The sequence below is a fragment of the Marmota marmota genome, unplaced genomic scaffold, assembly GCF_001458135.2.
Source record: "Marmota marmota marmota unplaced genomic scaffold, marMar, whole genome shotgun sequence".
Classification (NCBI taxonomy): domain Eukaryota; kingdom Metazoa; phylum Chordata; class Mammalia; order Rodentia; family Sciuridae; genus Marmota; species Marmota marmota.
In genome coordinates this window covers 7,946,734-7,963,658 of record NW_025999962.1, presented here as the reverse complement: position 1 = coordinate 7,963,658, position 16,925 = coordinate 7,946,734, and the positions used below count along the sequence as shown (strand labels likewise).

At 52.2% G+C, this 16,925-nt stretch overlaps 2 protein-coding genes and 1 long non-coding RNA gene across 14 annotated transcripts in view; 2 read left to right on the top strand and 1 right to left on the bottom strand.

The window, feature by feature from the left end:
- The first annotated feature begins 2,770 nt into the window (after positions 1-2,770).
- Positions 2,771-7,090, top strand: LOC125616825. Of its 11 annotated transcripts, none has more exons than XR_007347595.1 (6): positions 2,771-3,258; positions 3,488-3,745; positions 4,498-4,572; positions 5,709-5,740; positions 5,856-6,602; positions 6,870-7,090. XR_007347595.1 is itself a non-coding variant. In XM_048803126.1 (4 exons), exons 1-4 carry the CDS (start codon positions 2,938-2,940, stop codon positions 6,088-6,090), a joined length of 846 nt encoding a protein of 281 aa, XP_048659083.1. In that variant the 5' UTR covers positions 2,771-2,937. The 11 variants fall into 11 exon arrangements, 2 of the variants coding, with proteins under 2 accessions (XP_048659083.1, XP_048659084.1); XR_007347601.1 differs by having other exon boundaries at positions 3,488-4,572; positions 5,856-5,934; positions 6,045-6,602; XR_007347593.1 differs by having other exon boundaries at positions 5,709-6,602.
- LOC125616826 lies at positions 6,141-10,117 on the bottom strand. Its single transcript, XR_007347602.1, has 3 exons — positions 8,444-10,117; positions 7,853-7,988; positions 6,141-6,243 (listed from the first exon to the last, which is right to left on the bottom strand). It is a non-coding gene; the product is annotated as an uncharacterized LOC125616826 (long non-coding RNA).
- The window catches only part of Tab1 (TGF-beta activated kinase 1 (MAP3K7) binding protein 1), a 26,777-nt gene continuing 19,640 nt past the window's right edge, over positions 9,789-16,925 (top strand). For both annotated transcript variants that reach the window (XM_015501897.2, XM_048803118.1), the window contains exon 1: positions 9,789-9,931. In XM_015501897.2, coding sequence (XP_015357383.1) covers positions 9,899-9,931 — 33 coding nt within the window. In that variant the 5' untranslated portion in view covers positions 9,789-9,898. The remainder of the gene's footprint in view (positions 9,932-16,925) is intronic.

Genomic DNA, 16,925 nt, shown 5'->3' with positions numbered 1-16,925 from the left:
CGTGAAGCGGAGAGGCGGCTGCCGAGTGTGCAAGCAGGTCACAGCGCAGCAAGGATTTTCCAAGAGGCGGCGGCGACTGGCCCTTCCCCGCCTCCTGGCCGGGGAGCTGGCTCTTCCACTGCTGCGAGCCCAAATCTAGACCTGACCTGGGGGCACAGTCTCGCAGGCTCTTGCTCCCTGTGCCCAGTAGCAGTTTGAGTCCGGGACACTCCCCAGGGCCATCTGGGGCTGCCCAGGACACTACAGCCAGCAAAAGACGCTACTGGCGTCCCTGATGTTTGGTCATTTCCAAGGCCAATAACTACAATGGTTCTCCCACACCTGGAAGCTAATGAGTAATGAGCACTATTAAGGCTTATTTCAAATGTAAAAAACCTTGAGATAATGTACTAAATTGTTCAGAAGGTTGTTTTCTTAGTAGAATGCTACAGGATTTTCTTTAGCCATCCAGAGTTCCTGCCTTCATCCCAGTGCCAGTAAAGACCAAGGTGGAAGAATTTCCAGTGTTGCTGAGATCTGGACGAGACTTCCGCTGAGAAACGGACGAAACTTCGGAGCTGTTGCTGTTTCTGCTGCTACAGATTAGGCTAGCTGCCTGCAGAATTTACCTGGACTGTGACTTAAGCTAGCTGCCTGCAGAACTTACCTGGACTGTGAGTTAATCTATTGAGACACTGCTTTACCTGGACTGAGACAACAAACTGTAATCTACAACAAATTGTAACTCGGTATCTTTGCAAATGGTGTCATTGCTGGTATAATTTTTCCAAGGGCTTCTTACATGGAGCCATCAATTGGCTTGGTATTGTGGCATTTTGTATCCTCCCTTTCTGTTTGTAGCAGGTTATTTATGGTGTTTCTGTAAAAACCACTATGGTCGTTATTTAAATTAAACAAAAGGGGGAAATGTTAGAGTCTGTAAACAAGTCAAAAATAACACCTGGCATTTTGCCAGAGAAATGTTAGAGTCTGTAAACAAGTCTGGATGGCACCTGGCAAAATGCCAGAGGGAGTGGTTTGTAAAGTAATGCCAGCGAGCCATTAAGTGTGGAGATTTCTTATTGGTTGACTGATGTATCTAGTTTATGCTAATTAGATAAGCTGTGTGGAATGTATAAATACTGCTCCTGTCCTGCAATAAACGGCTTCCACTCCTGCTGTATCAACGTACACAAGTTGTTCGTCACCCCCTGGCTATTTTGCTGCAGCCGGACTGCAGCACCAGCCCAAATGTTGCTCTCTGCACGAAGGCTGAAGGCCTTATTCCCTTACTGCATGGGGCAGCTTTTGCTGCAGAGCAAACCCTCCAGGACTCATCGTGCATCTGTGGGTCCCCTGGTCAGCTCACCCAGGCTGGGTTGGCCTGGGGGCTCAGTTTCAGGTGGAGGTGCTGGGGCAGGGGCTGCTCTGCCTCTCCTGAAGGGAGACGGTCTGCTGGGGGCCCTCACACCAGGTCCACTTGGGGCCACACAGGGAATGCTGAGTTGTGCTGTAGGATGTACAGGGCACCCTGCAGGAGCCTGAGAAGCAGGAAATGACAGGCCATCACATGGGAGTAGGAGGGGGGGCACTCAGGCGGGTGGTATCTGTAGGTGGGCCACCATGTGGGAAATAAAACTTCATTGCAGGATAATAGCAGAGTGAAAATGTTCACGTGATAATATCAAAATAGATTTGAAAATTAACTGGGCACAGTGGTGCACACCTGTAACTCCAGCAGCTTAGGAGCCTGAGGCAGGAGGATTGCAAGTTGGAGGCCAGCCTCAGCCATGCAGTGAGGTCCTAAGCACCTGAGTGAGACCCTGTTTCAAAAAAATAAAAATAAAAAGGGTTGAGGATGTGGCTCAGTGGTTAAGTCCCTGGGTTCAATCCCTGATCTCTCTCACACACACACACACACACACACACACAAATCAGATTAGAAAATAGTATGTACAATGATACCAAATTTTTGTAAAGGTAAGTATGGAGTACACATATTATTTCTCTAGGTCATTTACCAAGTCATTAACAATGCAGTGGGGATTATGGGTGACTGCTGATTTATTTTTATGTGGTGCTGAGATTGGAACGCAGGATCTCACACTTGTGAGGCAAGCGCTCTCCGCCTAGCCCCAGCCCCAGCCCCAGCCCCAGCCCCGCCCCATCAGACACAATTCACACACAATAAAACTCACCACTTCCAAGTGTGAAGTGCCATGAGGTCCGACAAACACAGCCGAGTAACCACCGGCACAATGAGGCCCAGAACATTCCCTGGGCTCCTTTACCAGCCCTACTCCTGTAACCACTGATCTGCTTTGGTCACCATAGAGTTTTGTCTCAAAGTTACTTTTTGAGGCCAACCTGGGCAACTTAGCACTACCCCCGTCTCAAAATAAAAATAAAAGGGGCTGGGGATGTGGTAGAGAACTTGGGTAAGCAAGGCCCCGTGCTGCCTGGGGCTGCCCCCTCCACCAGGAAGCCTTCTGGGGTTTTCTCCTCTCCGTCCTCTTCCCACCACCAGCCTGTACGGCCCTCTTCTGTGACTCGCTCGCTCGGCCCTCTTCTGTGACTCGCTCGCTCGTGGTGTGGGTCAGTAATGGTGAGTCACACTTGTCTTCACCTGTTTGCTCCTCAAGGACAGGGGCACCACCTTACCGCTCAACCCCCAGCGCCTTCCATAGCAACAACAGAGCCATTGGTGGAGTCTTTGCTGAGTGCCGGCTGCGCTGGCCCCTGCCCCATGCCTGCTCTATCTCCCAGGCATCTTGCAGAGGGGGTAAAATTACCTCCATTTAACTGTTGAGGCAAAGGAGGCCCAGAGAGGTGAAGCAACCTATCTGAGGTCACAAAGTGAGTAGTGGCTGACTTGAGCCCCAAACCAGGTCTCCTGAGAGCAGTGCCTCAGTCCACCCTCCGCCCACGGCCTCCCTGCTGTGGCCTGACACCTGCTGGATGCCTGTCTGCTGTAGAGATGGCAAAGTGGGTGCCAGGGGCTGGGAGGCAAACCCTGGCTCTCCTTGCCCACAGTCCTCTGGACACTCCGGAAAGACCTTTGGGTCCACCCTTGGCCATCTTCCAGCAAACTCCCCTTCCTTTGGGGCCGGTGGGCAGGTGGTTGGGGTGGGCAGGTGGCTGAGGGAGGGGTCCGAGGCGGCTGTTTCCAGGAACCTCCAGACGGAAGAGCAGCCTGCCTGGCAGATGGGCACTGGCAGCCTCCCGGGGGCCTCGGAAAGGACGGCTCAGAAGCCAGGGCCTCGGTGGACAGAGCCGAGGGTAAGTGCAGGAGAGGGGCCTCAGCAGCCCTCGTCCCAGGCTGGCCGGCCACAAGCCTCCGGAGGGCCAGGGATTGCCTGTGCGTTTGCCCAGGTAGGCCAGGGGTGCAGCTGGCCGCAGTTCGGCCCTCTCCAGGGGGCTGGCTGGGGAGATGGGACATGGGCCCATCTGGGGTTCACTGATGGCCATGCCACCCTCAAGCTGGTCATTCCCATCCCCTGGGCCTCAGTCTCCTGGCTGTGATCCTGTCACCGATGCCACTTGGACACCTTTGGAAACGCTCCTGCAGCCCTGGACTCCATGTGCACCTGTGCCCACCTGGATCCACGGCCAAGGCCTGCCCGGCTCCTCCTGCAGCCCAGAGCTGCTTCTCAGCCAGAGACCTCAGACTTCTTTGCATGTGACTGCTCCTAAGGATGTCACACTGTATGAACTGCCTATGGCTGCTGTGACAAATGCCACCTACTGGGGGCCCAAGAAGAGGAAGGTATTGGCTTGGGTTTGGATTGTAACTGGAAGTCTGAGGTCAAAGTGTCCGAGGGTCCATTCCTTCCAAGCCGGAAGGGAGACGCTCTCCCGAGTCTCTCCTGGCTCTGGTGGCCCTCGGCATCCCTTGGTTTGTAGGTACTGCAGCCCACGCTCTGCTTTAGTGTCCACCTGGTGTTCTCCTTGTAGGCATTTGTTTCTGGGTCCAAATTCTCCCTCTTCGTAAGGGCACCAGTTACATTGGTCAGTGGCCCAGCCTACTCCAGTGTGACCTCATCTTAACTCATTACATCTGCATTGACGTAATCCCATAATTGGGGACATAATTCCACCGTAACAATGCTGTTGTCAAGTTGGAGTCACAAACACAGCCTCGAAAACAAAGGGGCTTCGCTCCTTCCCAGCTGTGTGACTTTGGACAAGTGGCCTTACCTCTCTGGGCCTCAATTCGCAGAGCTATAAATGGCGATTGTGCACATTGTTAGCCAGCAGTTCTAGCTGCTGCCCTCTAGATCTCCCCTCATATTCCTACAGGAACAGGCTGCTCCCAGCCAGCGACTGAGCACAAGGGGGCTCCTGAGAGATTGGGGACCCCGGCTGGTCTGGTCAGCACTTCTTTAGGCTATACGAAGGTCTGAGCCCCTCCTACCAAACCCCCTTCATCTCCCCTAACCCCGGTCCCCTGTGCGGGACGCTGACCTGCCTCCATCTGGGGAGCTCCCTTCTTCTCTGGCTCCCCTCCCTCCTCCACAGGGGTCTCCCCAGAATACCTGATCTTGGCGCTCACTGCTGGAGGACCCGGAGAGCAGGGATGACAGTCACACACCCGTAAGCCCTGGCACAGGAAGTAATGAATGTGCCGCTTGGTGAGCGCTCAGTACATGCTCATTCACCAAGCATTTGTTTGGTGACTGCTGTGTGCGAGACGCGGGGTGGCAGAGAGGAGCAGAACCGAGCCCTGCTTCCTGGAAGGCCTGTGCCAGGAGGGACAAGCTGGTCTGAAAATCAGGGTGCACAGAGACACCCAGGGACAAGACCTGGGGACACTGTCTGAAAGGGGTGCCCAGAGGCGCGACAGTCTCTCACCCACAGCCCCACAAGCGGTCCTGCCCCGCAGCTAGAGGGAGTGTCCTCAGGTCCTGCGTCCCCTGCTGCACGGCCCGCGGGGGGACCCCGGACTCTACCATGGTTCGGAGTGAGGCTGCTCCGGCCCTGCCGAGCTGGCCGTGGCTCCCTGTGGACTCACCACACTCAAGCCAGCCGGGCCTCTGCGTCCAGTGTCCCTGCGGCCGCGCCGTCTCCACCAGCTCCCTGCCCGGGCCAGTCCCTCTCCACCTAGGCACTCTGCAGGCCTCAGCTCAGATGTCACCTTGTCCAAGAAGCCGCCCCTGATTTCCGGAGTCAGAGGAGGTGGCCCCCGGCTGGGTCTCCTACCCCATCCTCTATTCTTAATTTTTTATCTGTTCTTTTTAGATAGACATGACAGTGGAGCGTATTCTGAATTTTGAATTTTTTATTAAGAGACACCCCGCACCCCAGATCCCACAGAGATCTAGATTTCACCCCACGGGTTCCACGTCTCCTTTTTTCCTTTGCTGACGTGTTATAAAAACAAATCCTCCCCTTCCCACGGCATTTCCCTGTGCCTCTAAGAAGTTCAATAAATAGCTCTTAAATGCACGAGTGAGTCCTCAGTGCACAGCAAGTGCAGAGAAGTTTTCTGACCGACCATCTCCAATTGATGCAGCCATTAAGATGCCAAGGCCGCTGGGCCGCAGGACACAATGCTCGTAATAGAGAAGGAATAAGAAGGCCAAGGGCTCGGCTGCTGCTCCTCGCCCTCCCATCAAAGCATCTGTCTGGGATCCGCGTCAGAGCAAGGGGAAGGAAGGGGGCGGAGGTGGGCGAGGGGAGAATCTTATTGTCCCTTCACGACCTTCTCCCATGTGTGTCATCTTTTCAAGGAACTGTCTGCAAACCAGGTGGCTGCAACACCGTATGTGAGGGCGAAGGGGAGACTGGCATCTGCTGGCTGGGTGGCGCTGCTGGGGGTGACGGGCCCTCCTTGTGACTTAAGAGGAGGTCTGGAACCTTCCCTTCTCGGTTCCCAGAAGGTGGCTGTTGCACCCAAAGCTGATGGTGTCTGGGTCTGGAAGGTCACAGTGTAGTCATCACCAGGGCTCCAGGCAGGTGTGCGGTCCACGGCGCATGGGGACCCTGGTCCACCCCAGCCAGCCCGCCCACGAGGACAGCCTGATGTGGCCCAGAGCTCACTCTGGCTGTTTAAATGGTTACCAAAGCCAGTGGCTGCGGTGCCTCAGTCCCTCCAGCAGGAGACAGTCTTAACTGACTGCAGACTCCAACATGCCGAGCACCGTTCTCCTGGGAGAAGAGGATCCATTTAGTTTGGCTTCCAGGCACGCTGTCCCCAGAGGGGAAGGAGGCCCGTCCACAGCAGACGTCCTTGTATCCTTCCTGCAGTCCTTCGGAGCTCAGTCCCTGCAAACAGAAGGTGCTGACTTAATGTATATTCTCCAAGGGCCATGCTGGGCTCAGGGTCCTCTTCTTTATTATTTTATTGGGGGGACATGGACCAGGGATTGAACCCAGGGCAGTTAATCACTGAGCCACATCCCCAGCCCTTTTTCTATTTTATTTAGAGACAGGGTCATGCAGAGTTGCTTAGGCCTGTGAGGATGGCCTGAGGCCTGAGCCTAAGCAACTCCATCTTAAAAACTCCAGTTTAACCTGCAGTCTCCCCAGGCACACCCACGGAGCCCTCCAGTGAGGCCTCAGACAAGTCACTTCCCCTCACCCTGATAAACAGAGTGAAGCCCCCGGCAGGCTGTCCGCGCCTGGTAAGAGGGAAAGGCCAGAAGATCAGGGTGGGAACCACCAGATCAGATGTCTCTGACCCCAGAGAGAATGATGTCACTGAGAAATCCAGTGGTAGCTGATAAGGACTGAAAGGGGGGCCAAAACCCCCAAATTCTGTATAAATAATAGTGCTGATGAGCAGGGATTCAGCCAGCGGAAACAAGGCTGCACTGGAGCTGGAGAGCCTGCTGAGGACCTGACATCCCATCACTTGTCATCCTTCCCGATCCTCTGTGTGATCCTCACAGCTCCAAACTCTACCCTGGTGGGAGCCGCAACTTCTCCCCGCGACCCTCTCCTCAGCCAGCCGTCCACTCCACGCCAGGGAAAGCCTGCCTTGTTCCGGACCTGGTCACCGCGGTCTGAGTGAGCGGGCACCTGCTGGACGTAAAGCCTAAGGCTTGAGACTTCTGAACTCAGCACGAGAGGGAATGTCTGTCACGAGCCTGTCATGATTAAGTGTGTCTGCAGTGCCTAGAATTAATCTAGAATTGTTTGCTGTCAATTGATCATGTCTATTGCAGTGCCCAGCATTAGGATTGCTGTTTTCTTGATTAAGAACCTATAGAGTGAAATTGTATCGAGTAATTTGAGTGAATAAAGCATTGAAAGGGGCAGAAGCAAGTGGACATTCTTTATTTCTCCCCTCGACTGCATACGTCGCAATTTGCCCCCTCCGGATAGGGCCTTGCTAAATTGCTGACGCTGGTTTTGAACTCATGATCCTCCTGCCTCAGCCTCCAGAGCCACTAGTTACGGGTGTGTGCCAACGCACCCCACTTTTTGGTTCTTTAATCAATTCGGTGCTGCAAACATTTGCCAAGCAGCTTCCCTGGAGGCTGTGGAGAAACCCAGGGCCTAGTCTCCGGAGCTCCTGCCCTCGGGAAGTTCACTGTGAACATTTACACTCGCCTTTAAATGACTCAAAGTGACTAAATGATTAAAAGTGAGGAGGGGTTGGGCTGGGGATATAGCTCAGTTGGTGGAGTGCTGGCCTGGTATGCACAGGGCCCTGGGTTCAATCCCCAGAACCAAAAAGAAAAAAAAAGTGACAGAGGGGCTCATACTGGGGTGGGAATCAAGAAAACTTTCTAAGGAGGAATTTCATAAGAGCAGAAGCTCAGCGGGTCGTCTCTGGGTGTGGGGGAAGGGCACTCGGGGCAGGGCCAACACGCTGTCCACAGGTGGCGACAGGAAACTAAGTGGCTCTTTGGGAAATTACAGTAGTTACCTGGAGGCTGAGCAGGGACGAGACTGGAGAGTCCGCTCACCTCACAGGACTCCCAGGAAAGATCCGGAGCCCGAGTCCTGGGTTCAAACTCTGACACCTATTGTTAGGCCAGTTGAGGGACCAAGCACCAAGCAACCTGTGAGCGCAAGAACCACCAATCAGGCCCAACAGAACCGCATGTCAACCAGCGGGGTCTCCTGGCCAATCCTGGATCATAGCCAGCTCTCCCGACCAACCCCAGTAGGACAAGGGACTCTAAAAAAACCCCTTTTCCTGTCCCAAGCCCTCCCTTCCTGTCCTAAGCCCAATAAAAAATTCCAATCCCGTGGAACCCTGCATGGTCTCTCTGCCCGGTTGGTCTGGAGAGACTCTCCTGGGAGTGAAATCTCAATAAAGCCTCGTTTGGTGGCGCTGCCTGACCTTACAGCTATCTATGGGGTGACTCACTGAATTGGGGTTTCCTGCTGTATAGCACCCTCTAACTACCGACTTGAATTCTCTTCTTGTCTCAAAAACACCTCAAACTCCACATGTTCAAAAAGAACTCACAGCCATTCCCTTCACTCTCCCCACAAGTCCACCTGTTCTTACCTGAAATCGGGGAGAATCTTTGACACCTCTCTTCCTGCACCACTATCTAAGTCCATTTTCTGTTGCTGTAACAAAATACCTGAGACTGGAAAATTTATAAAGAATAGAAGTTTATTTGGATCATAGTTCCGGAGGCTGGGAAGTCCCAGAGCCTGGAGCAGCAGCTGGCAAGGGCCCCCGCACTGCATCACAACACGGTGGAAGGCGCTGCAGGCAAGTGTGGGAATGGAGTCTCTCGTCCTCTCAAAAAGCCATTAATGACATCGTGAGGCACCCCCTACGATCTACCCCCGACGTAATCCTAATTAAGTCCCTAAGGCCTCACCTCTAATTACCATTAACACATGAATTTGGGGTTTAAGTTTCCAATATATGAATTTTGGGAGGACACATTCAAACCTCAGCAACCACCACAACCAATCCAGGATCAAATCATTTCCTAAATAAAATTCACCCACTGCCATCAGCCGACACAACTGTTAACCTAGAAGAGTCCCTTAATTGGTCTTCCTGTCCCCATTCCAATCCCCCTGAACATATCAAAGGACTCTTTCTACCAAGGGGACGGTAATGGCTTCCTCAGGGTTCGACAGCTTGCCTCTGCCTGGCCTTGGTGGCCCTCTGTGACCTGCATGCTTCCTGAACTCACTCTTTTCCCTGGTTCCTCTGCACCAGTTCCCTGCACCTGGCCTGTGTCCCTGTCGCCAGCAATACCACACTCCAGTGCCTCTACACTTGAACTTCTTTCAATCATTCAAAACCTTTGCAACGTTTTTGGTATGTAAATTCTGTCCTTGCAAATTAGAACGTTAGCTTCCGGAAGGCCTGTTCTGCTGGTTGTGAAATTCACTATAGGGCCAGGCACAGTCCAAGAGCCTGAGTTCACTGAGTGAATAATTCACTCCCCTGTCCCCCTGATTCAGAGCCCTAAGCCAGAGCCTTAGGAATCCCCTCGGAAAGGCATCCTGGAGAAAGTCAGCACTTAACGGCCGGTGAGGAGCCGCGCGGTGGCGCACGCCTGCAATCCCCGCGGCTTGGGAGGCCGAGGCAGGAGGATCGCGAGTTCAAAGCCAGCCTCAGCAACTTAGAGAGGCCCTAAAAAACTCAAGCGAGTCCTTGTCTCTAAATAAAATAGAAAAAAAGAGGGGTGGGGATGTGGCTCAGTGGTTAAGTGCCTTGGGTTCAATTCCAGGAACCAAAAGAAGAAAAAAGAGAGACGGGCTAGGAACAATCTCGTATAGAGTGTTAAATAAATACTCCGCAAATTCCGTCCCGGGGGGGGGGGGGGGTGAGCGCCTGCGCACATGGTCCGCGCGCCCCATCCCGCCTCCCGTCCTGGGCGGCGCTGTGCTCACGCGCCCCGGCGGCGCAATCCTCCGCGGCTCCTTAAGCCGCTCTAGCCACCCTACTCGTTGCTCCGCCCAGGGGAGGGCGCGCCGCGGGGGTCCTTCCAAGATGGCGGCGCAGAGGAGGAGTCTGCTGCAGAGTGTGAGGATCCGACCCGCTCCAAGTCTGGGGGTTGGGAGCCCGCGGGGGAGGGGGGTGGCTGTCAGGTGCAGGCGCCGCTCCTGTCGGTGGCGGAGTGTGACCGCCGCCCTAGCCTCCCTCTCGAGGCAGACGGCGCGTGCAGCGCGCGCGAGACCCGCGGCCCAGCGAGGCCTGCGCATGCGCGCCGCGGGCGGGAAGGGGTCTGGGGCGCCGCGGAGCCGGCGTAGTGGCGAGCCCGCAGCGGGATCGAGCGTGCGTGCAGTAATAGCAATAGCCGCCTCCGCTTGCGTGAGACGTGATGTGCCAATGGCCTTACGTCTGTGAGTTTAATTTTCATGACAGCCTCAGGAGATAGGTACCATAGTGATTCCTGTTTACAGATGAGGAAACTGAGGCACAGAGTGGCCGTCATCGGCCCCCGGCCACGCAGCTGATAAGTGGCAGAGACAGGATCAAAATCCGGCAGTTTTTCTCCCCTTAAGTTAAAGCCCCGTAATCTCAGGGCTGTACTGAAGCCATGACAAGCAGTGGGGACCCGGGTTTTGGTCCCCCTGTAACTCACTGTGCCTTTGGCCTCCGTGAGAGTGGAGCCGGGATGCTCCCACTCCCCCAGTCGCCCTCAGGGCTTTCTAGCCCCTGCATTTCCTGACAGGCAGGTGCACACGCAGTTGGCACTGTGGCCTACTCTTGACCTTCCAGGGCAGGGTGCCTGTCCCCTGAGTCCTCCCCTCTTATGGAGCTCTGTGGGAATTGCCTGTGGACTTTTCTGTCCCCTAAACTAGAAAGTGGACTCCTCTAAGACAGAGGCTGTGATCTCTTGCTTACCATTGTGCCTCCTCCTACCACCCCTGTACGCTGGATGCTCAATCAATATCGGTGAAATATGAGTAAAGCCAGGCCCAGTGTTAAACCTTTCCCTTACAGAAATGAGCAGACTGTGGCCCTCCTGCTTGTGACAGTTTTTGTCATTGCTCTTTTTAATTATACATGACAGTAGAATGTATTTGGACATATACACACTGGGGTATAACGTCCCATTCTTGTGGTTGTACATGATGTGGAGTTCCACTGGTGGAGTCTGGGAGGGTCTTGAAGCCTTGGAGCTGGTGCGTGAGGGGTGGCCATCACTGCTGCATGCTAATGTGGACTTTGTGTAGCCTGGAAGCAGAGAGTTCTGGCCCTCTGCTCTGTAAACTCCTGGAGGGCAGGGCCCCTGTATAAATGTCCTCATTGTAGAAAGCATCCAGGAAACACTAGCTTGATTGCACCCTTAAGAAAGAAGGACTGGGAAGAAGTGGTAAATAGGGCAGACTGAGCTGTTTTGCTGAGGAGCAAACGGTCATCTGGATCATGCAGAGCAGGGTGGCTGCCAGCTTCCCTCCCTCCTAGGTGTAATTGGGCCCAAGGGACCTGAGTTAGATAGAAGTTCAGCTTTATGAGCTCTAGAATGTGCTTCTCTGGATGGTGGTGGGCTTTTTTAAAGAAAGAATTGTGTCGTGGGGCATGGTGGCACATGCCTGTAATCCCAGCGGCTCAGGAGGCTGAGGCAGGGGGATCACAAGTTCAAAGCCAGCCTCAGCAACTTTGTGAGACATTGTTTCAAGATAATTTTTTTTTTGAGATATTTTAATATTTATTTTTTAGTATTTGGCGGACACAACATCTTTGTCTGTATGTGGTGCTGAGGATCGAACCCGGGCCGCACGCATGCCAGGCGAGCGCGCTACCGCTTGAGCCACATCCCCAGCCCCTCAAGATAATTTTTAAAAAGGGTTGGGGATATGGTTCAGTGTTGAAACACCCCTGGGTTTAACCTCTGATCCAAATAAATAAATAAATAAATAAATAAATAAGAATTGCGTTAAAAACATAGCATCTTGATGTAAGGCAAGGGGCTGGCTGGCAGGGTTGTCTATACAAGGTCCCTCCTGGCCTCATAATAACCAGGACGTTCCTACTTACAGGGGGTGTGAGGGTCTAGTCCATAGTGTAGGCCTTGCTGACCTGGCCTCTGACCCAAGTCTGCTGAGAGCATCTCAAACACCTGTGCTTAGCCACCTGCTCTGTGGCTGCTGGCCCTGCAGGTGTGAAGATGAGTGAGGCCTGGTGTCCACTCTTACTGTGTTTGCAGTTCAACTTTGTGAAGGAGCCTATACCACTGGCACGGTGGGTAAGGCACTCTTGAGAATGTAGACCTGGGTCAGCTAGGAGCCCTGGGCAGATAGCAGAGAACTGCAGAGGCTTTAAAGGACATTGGAGCTTGCCAGGCAGGGGAAAGGAGGGACATTCCAGGGGGACATGTGTTTAAATATGTATGCATCAGGTGTCTGGAAAGCCTTTCCCAGGCTAGAATGGGTACCACAGTCTGTGTTGAGCAGTGCAGCCATCTCAAGTGACTGGGGCAGTGGGATTGCAGGCAAGGGTGGGGGTTTGCTGATTTGGAGCTTGCCAGGCTGTACCCTGATGTTGGCAGAGCGGAACATCATCCTGAAGAGTTTCACCTCCTCCCTAGGTGGATTGATACCTTAACACATCTTTTTGAAGAAAGACTTTCAGAGAAAGCTTGATATGTTCTAAAGAATCCAGCCCTCAGCCATGCACAGTGGTGCACCCCTGTGATCCCAGCAACTTGAGAGGCTGAGGCAGGAGAATCTCAAGTTCAAAGCAACTTGGTGAGGCCTTAAGCAATTCAGTGAGACCCTGTCTCTAAATAAAATATAAAAAAGGGCTGGGATTTGGTGGTTGAACGCCCCTGGGTTCAATCCCTGGTACCAAAAAACCAAAAAAAACAACCTCCCCCCAAAAAAAACCCAGCCCTTTCAGCCTGATAAAACAGATGGGCTTGGGCAAGTCACTTATCCCTGAGCCTCAGTTTCTCCAAACCAAGAAGGTTCCTGGGAATATTGCTGGTGTTAAATGAACTCACATTATTCCCCTAGCCTGGCATGGTCACACTCTAGCCATGAACTTCCAGCTTTAATCCTGCTTTTGAATGTCTTTGTTTGTCCCCTCCAGTGTCACTGAGCACTCACCATGTGGTAGTTGCCTGCAGGTACAGGAACATTGCTGTGGTGAAGCTTATGTGTGGAGACAGGCAGTGAGCCCTGAGCCCACACAGATGATCGTGACGGCACAGTGTCTCTGATCCAACCGCAGGTGTGTTGTGAGGCACACACAAGGGTGGAGGGCCATTTTTGGCAGGGGATGACATGTCAGTTTTTGATGAGATGAAGTGGGGGACATGGGAAGGGAGTTGGAGGTACAAAGGCCTGCCCTTTTCAGGACTCCCAAGAAGGCCAGTGTGGCTAGAAAGGATCACGTTGGGTCAGTACCATCCAGGGAAGCTGGGCCCTTTCAGGTCTGTGGGTGCTGGAGTAGCCTTTGGATTCCATCCTAAGCATGATATGAAGCTTCTGGGTCGTAGGGGCCTAATGTGGTGTGATTTATGATCAGAGAAAAACCCTCTTTTTAGTGGCAAGAATGGAAACCTGGTACCTGCCAAGTGGCTACTAGAATAATCTAGGTGTGATAGGACAGTGGCTTGGCCAGCTGGTAGCAGGAGTGGTTGGAAGTCTCAGAGTCCAGCAGTATTTTGGCAGAAAAGCTGGTGTGTTTTACTGATGTTGGGGGCATGGCAGAGGAAGAAAAGCCAAGAAGGGCTTCAAAATTAGTTTTGAACAACATTGGTGCCTTTTATGGTTTGTGGCCAGGGAGGACAAGTGTTTGAGGACGGTCATGTAAGTATAAAAAGAAAATCATGGGGTCCGCCTGTAACCGCAGCTACTTGGGAAGGTGAGGCCATAGATTGCAAATTTGAAACCAGCCTGGACAACTTAGCAAAACTTTGTCTCAAAATAAAATTTTAAAACAGGGGCTGAGGATGTAGCTTAGTGGTGGTGCGCTTGCCTAGCAAGCCTGAGGCCCAGGGTTGGGTCCCCAGTCCTGAGAGAAAAAACAGTTGTCCAGGCACTGTGGTGTGTGCCTCTCTGGAAACTGAGACCAGAAGTCACTTGAGCTCAGGAGTTTGAAGCCAGCCTGGGCAACACAGTGAGACCCTGTCTCCAAAAAAATAAAAGTTAAATACAAGATAATGAGGTTGAAATCAATTTTTTAAACTTAGACATGCGTGTTGTAAGCAATTACATCTATGAAATCACAGGTGCTAGTCATGCATTTTTTTCTATTAAAATAAGTATATACCTACAAAAGTAAAAACATCTTTTAAAAACATCCATTAGGCTGTCACCTGTAGCTGTTCAGAGGCAGTCAGTCATGCAGTCCACCTGCTGCCCTGGTCCCCTAAGTACCCCTACAGGTGTGTGCTAGGGCCTCTGTAATCACAGCTCAGGGGGCCTTTGGTGGAAACCCTTGGGGCAGTGGAGGCTAGGAGGGAGTTGGCCTTGGAGAAGTGGGTCATTCAGCAGGATAGAGATGGCTGGAGGCTTTCTGGAGAGGAGAAACTGCTGTCCCTGTCGCTGAGCCACTTTCCCGGAGGCCTTTAGTCCCCCCTGTGAGTGCCTTTTTGCCTCAGACATCCGGGTGCTCTCAGCACAGGAACACTTGGCCTTTCACACCATAATCTGACATGGAGGCTGAGCCCTGAGCTTGGAATTGTGCTTTGTCCTCATGTGCGACCCAGGAGTTGGAGATGAGCGTGGGTGTTTGCTCTCAGTGTGACACCGACACATGTGCGTGTGTAGAGCTCATGCCCAAACAGACCTGCTCAGGTGTTCGGAAGCCCCTGGCAGGTTAAATGGGTCTCTGCAGAAGCTCTTCATGCCAAATAGGGCTTCTGGACACAAAGTCAGGTCGGCGTGGGACCCTTTTGAGCAGCCTTCTCTTTTTGCCATATTTCTCATAAATTTCCTTTGAACGGCGGAGGAGGGAATGCCCTTGTGCTCACTGTCGTGTGCGAACAGCTCTGTGCTGAGGGTGCCAGCAAGAGTCGCCCCCTTCTCAGCTTCCTGGAGGCTGGTGCCCTGAGCTCACCGCCTGGCATTTGGGGATGTGGGAGAAAGCATGCCTCAGGGATGGCAGGGCGGGTGGGCGGCTTGAGAATAGCAAACGTGACCTTTCTTGAAGCTGTTCCAAAGTGGGGGGACAAGCCTTGGCAGGCTTGCTGGTGGAGGGCCCTGGGTGCCTTGCGTGGGTGACTCCTGTCAGAGATGAGATGGGAAAGCTCGAAGCTCGGCCTCCACACTGCGAAGTCTCCTGTTGGTGGGACCTCCTGGAATTCTGGGCCACCTGTTACTGAGTCAGTGTCTGAGGTGCTCTAAGGACCACCTTCCAGGCAGGGCTGCCACCAAAGGAGGGCCCAAATGACACAAGAAAATGCCCTTTTGTTAGTGAACCTGAGACACCATTATGGTAAGGACACATCAGTATTTTTCGGTACTACTTAGGAAAAAAAAATGCTAATTAGCTTGTAACATACCCTCTGCAGACATCATAAAACAGAAAGTGCAGGTACTTAAGTCAGCGGACTAAGGGAGCTAATTAACAGTACCAGGCGCTGCCTGGGCATGGTGGCGCACGCCTGTGATTCCAGTGGCTCAGGAGGCAGAGCCAGGATTGTGAGTTCAAAGCCAGCCTCAGCAATTTAGTGAGGCACTAAGCAACTAACTCCGTGAGACCCTGTCTCTAAATAAAAATACAAAAATAGGTCTGGGGGGTGTGGCTCAATGGCTGAGTGCTCCCGAGTCCAATCCCCAGTACAAAAAAAAGAAAAAGAAAAAAAAAACCCACCAGGCTCTAGTGTGACAATGGACAGAAGCCACAGGCTGAATGTACACAGAGTGCCAAGGTGAGGCCACGGGGAGAGAGTCTCAGGGCAGGGGCTCCAGGGTTTGAGCCCTGTGCCCCGAGTCTGGGCCTCCATGAGCTGGTTCAGAGTGTGCTGGAGGGACAGGGAATAAAACTGATCTTAAAAGCTGAGAAAGCTCCTTGCCTTTCGGTTTTCAGATTTCTGATGTTCTCCAGGGAAAGACTTGATTTGGTCTTACCAGTCTCTGGGACTGTACCTGTGGGGTCAGAGCTTCTTTATTTGAGGTCCCAGATTGTCTCCTGCCTTCCAGGAGTGCAGTGTTTGGTGGAAATGTCATTCTCTTTTCTGATATTTGCTAATCTCCCTTTTTAAAAACATAAAATAGGCTAGGTGTGGTGACGTACTGTAGTCCCAGCTACTCAGGAGGTAGAAGGATCACAGGTTCAAGGTCAGCCTGGGCAACTTAGCAAAACCCTGTCTCAAAATAAAAAAAGGTCTGTGGACATAGTTCCATGATAGAATGCTTGCCTAGCACATTTGGGACCCTGGGTTCAATGCCCAGCATGAAAAACCCCAAACAAAACAGTGGGACTGCTGCTCAGTCTGTAGCAAGCAGTGGGTCCAGCTAGAATGAATAGCTTTGTTTTGTCTTGACTTTTTTAATCTAATAGAATGGCAAGTACTACTGGTTTTCTACTTATAATACAGGGAAAGTTTACATTCAAAAATGAAATCATTTGGGTGTAGAAACGTGTGCCTGTAATCCTAGCAATTTGGGAGGCTGAGGCAGGAAGATCATGAGTTCAAAGCCAGCCTCAGCAGTGGTGAGGTGCTAAGCAACTCAGTGAGACCCTGTCTCTAAATAAAAAACGAAACAGGGCTGGGGATATGGTTTGGTGGCCAAATATCCCTGTGTTTAATCCCTGGGAACCCCCCTCCAATTTTTTTTTTTTTTTTGAGAAAAAAATGTGGTAATTTAAAGATAAAATGAAAAGTATAAAATTTATTGAAGAAGGTGTAGGGATGATTGAGGTTTGGGAAACCCTGATCCCTGGCACCAGCTAGATAAGACCGAGACAGACGCGCTTTTAAATATGTTCTCTGGGTAATTTTTTTCTTCTTTATTTTAATAGCAAATCGAGACAAACTAGCTAGGTATTTAAAGTTTAAAGAATGCCAATGTAAAGTAAGTAGGACTTTGCTCAGCAAGAGACATGTATATCTATAGTT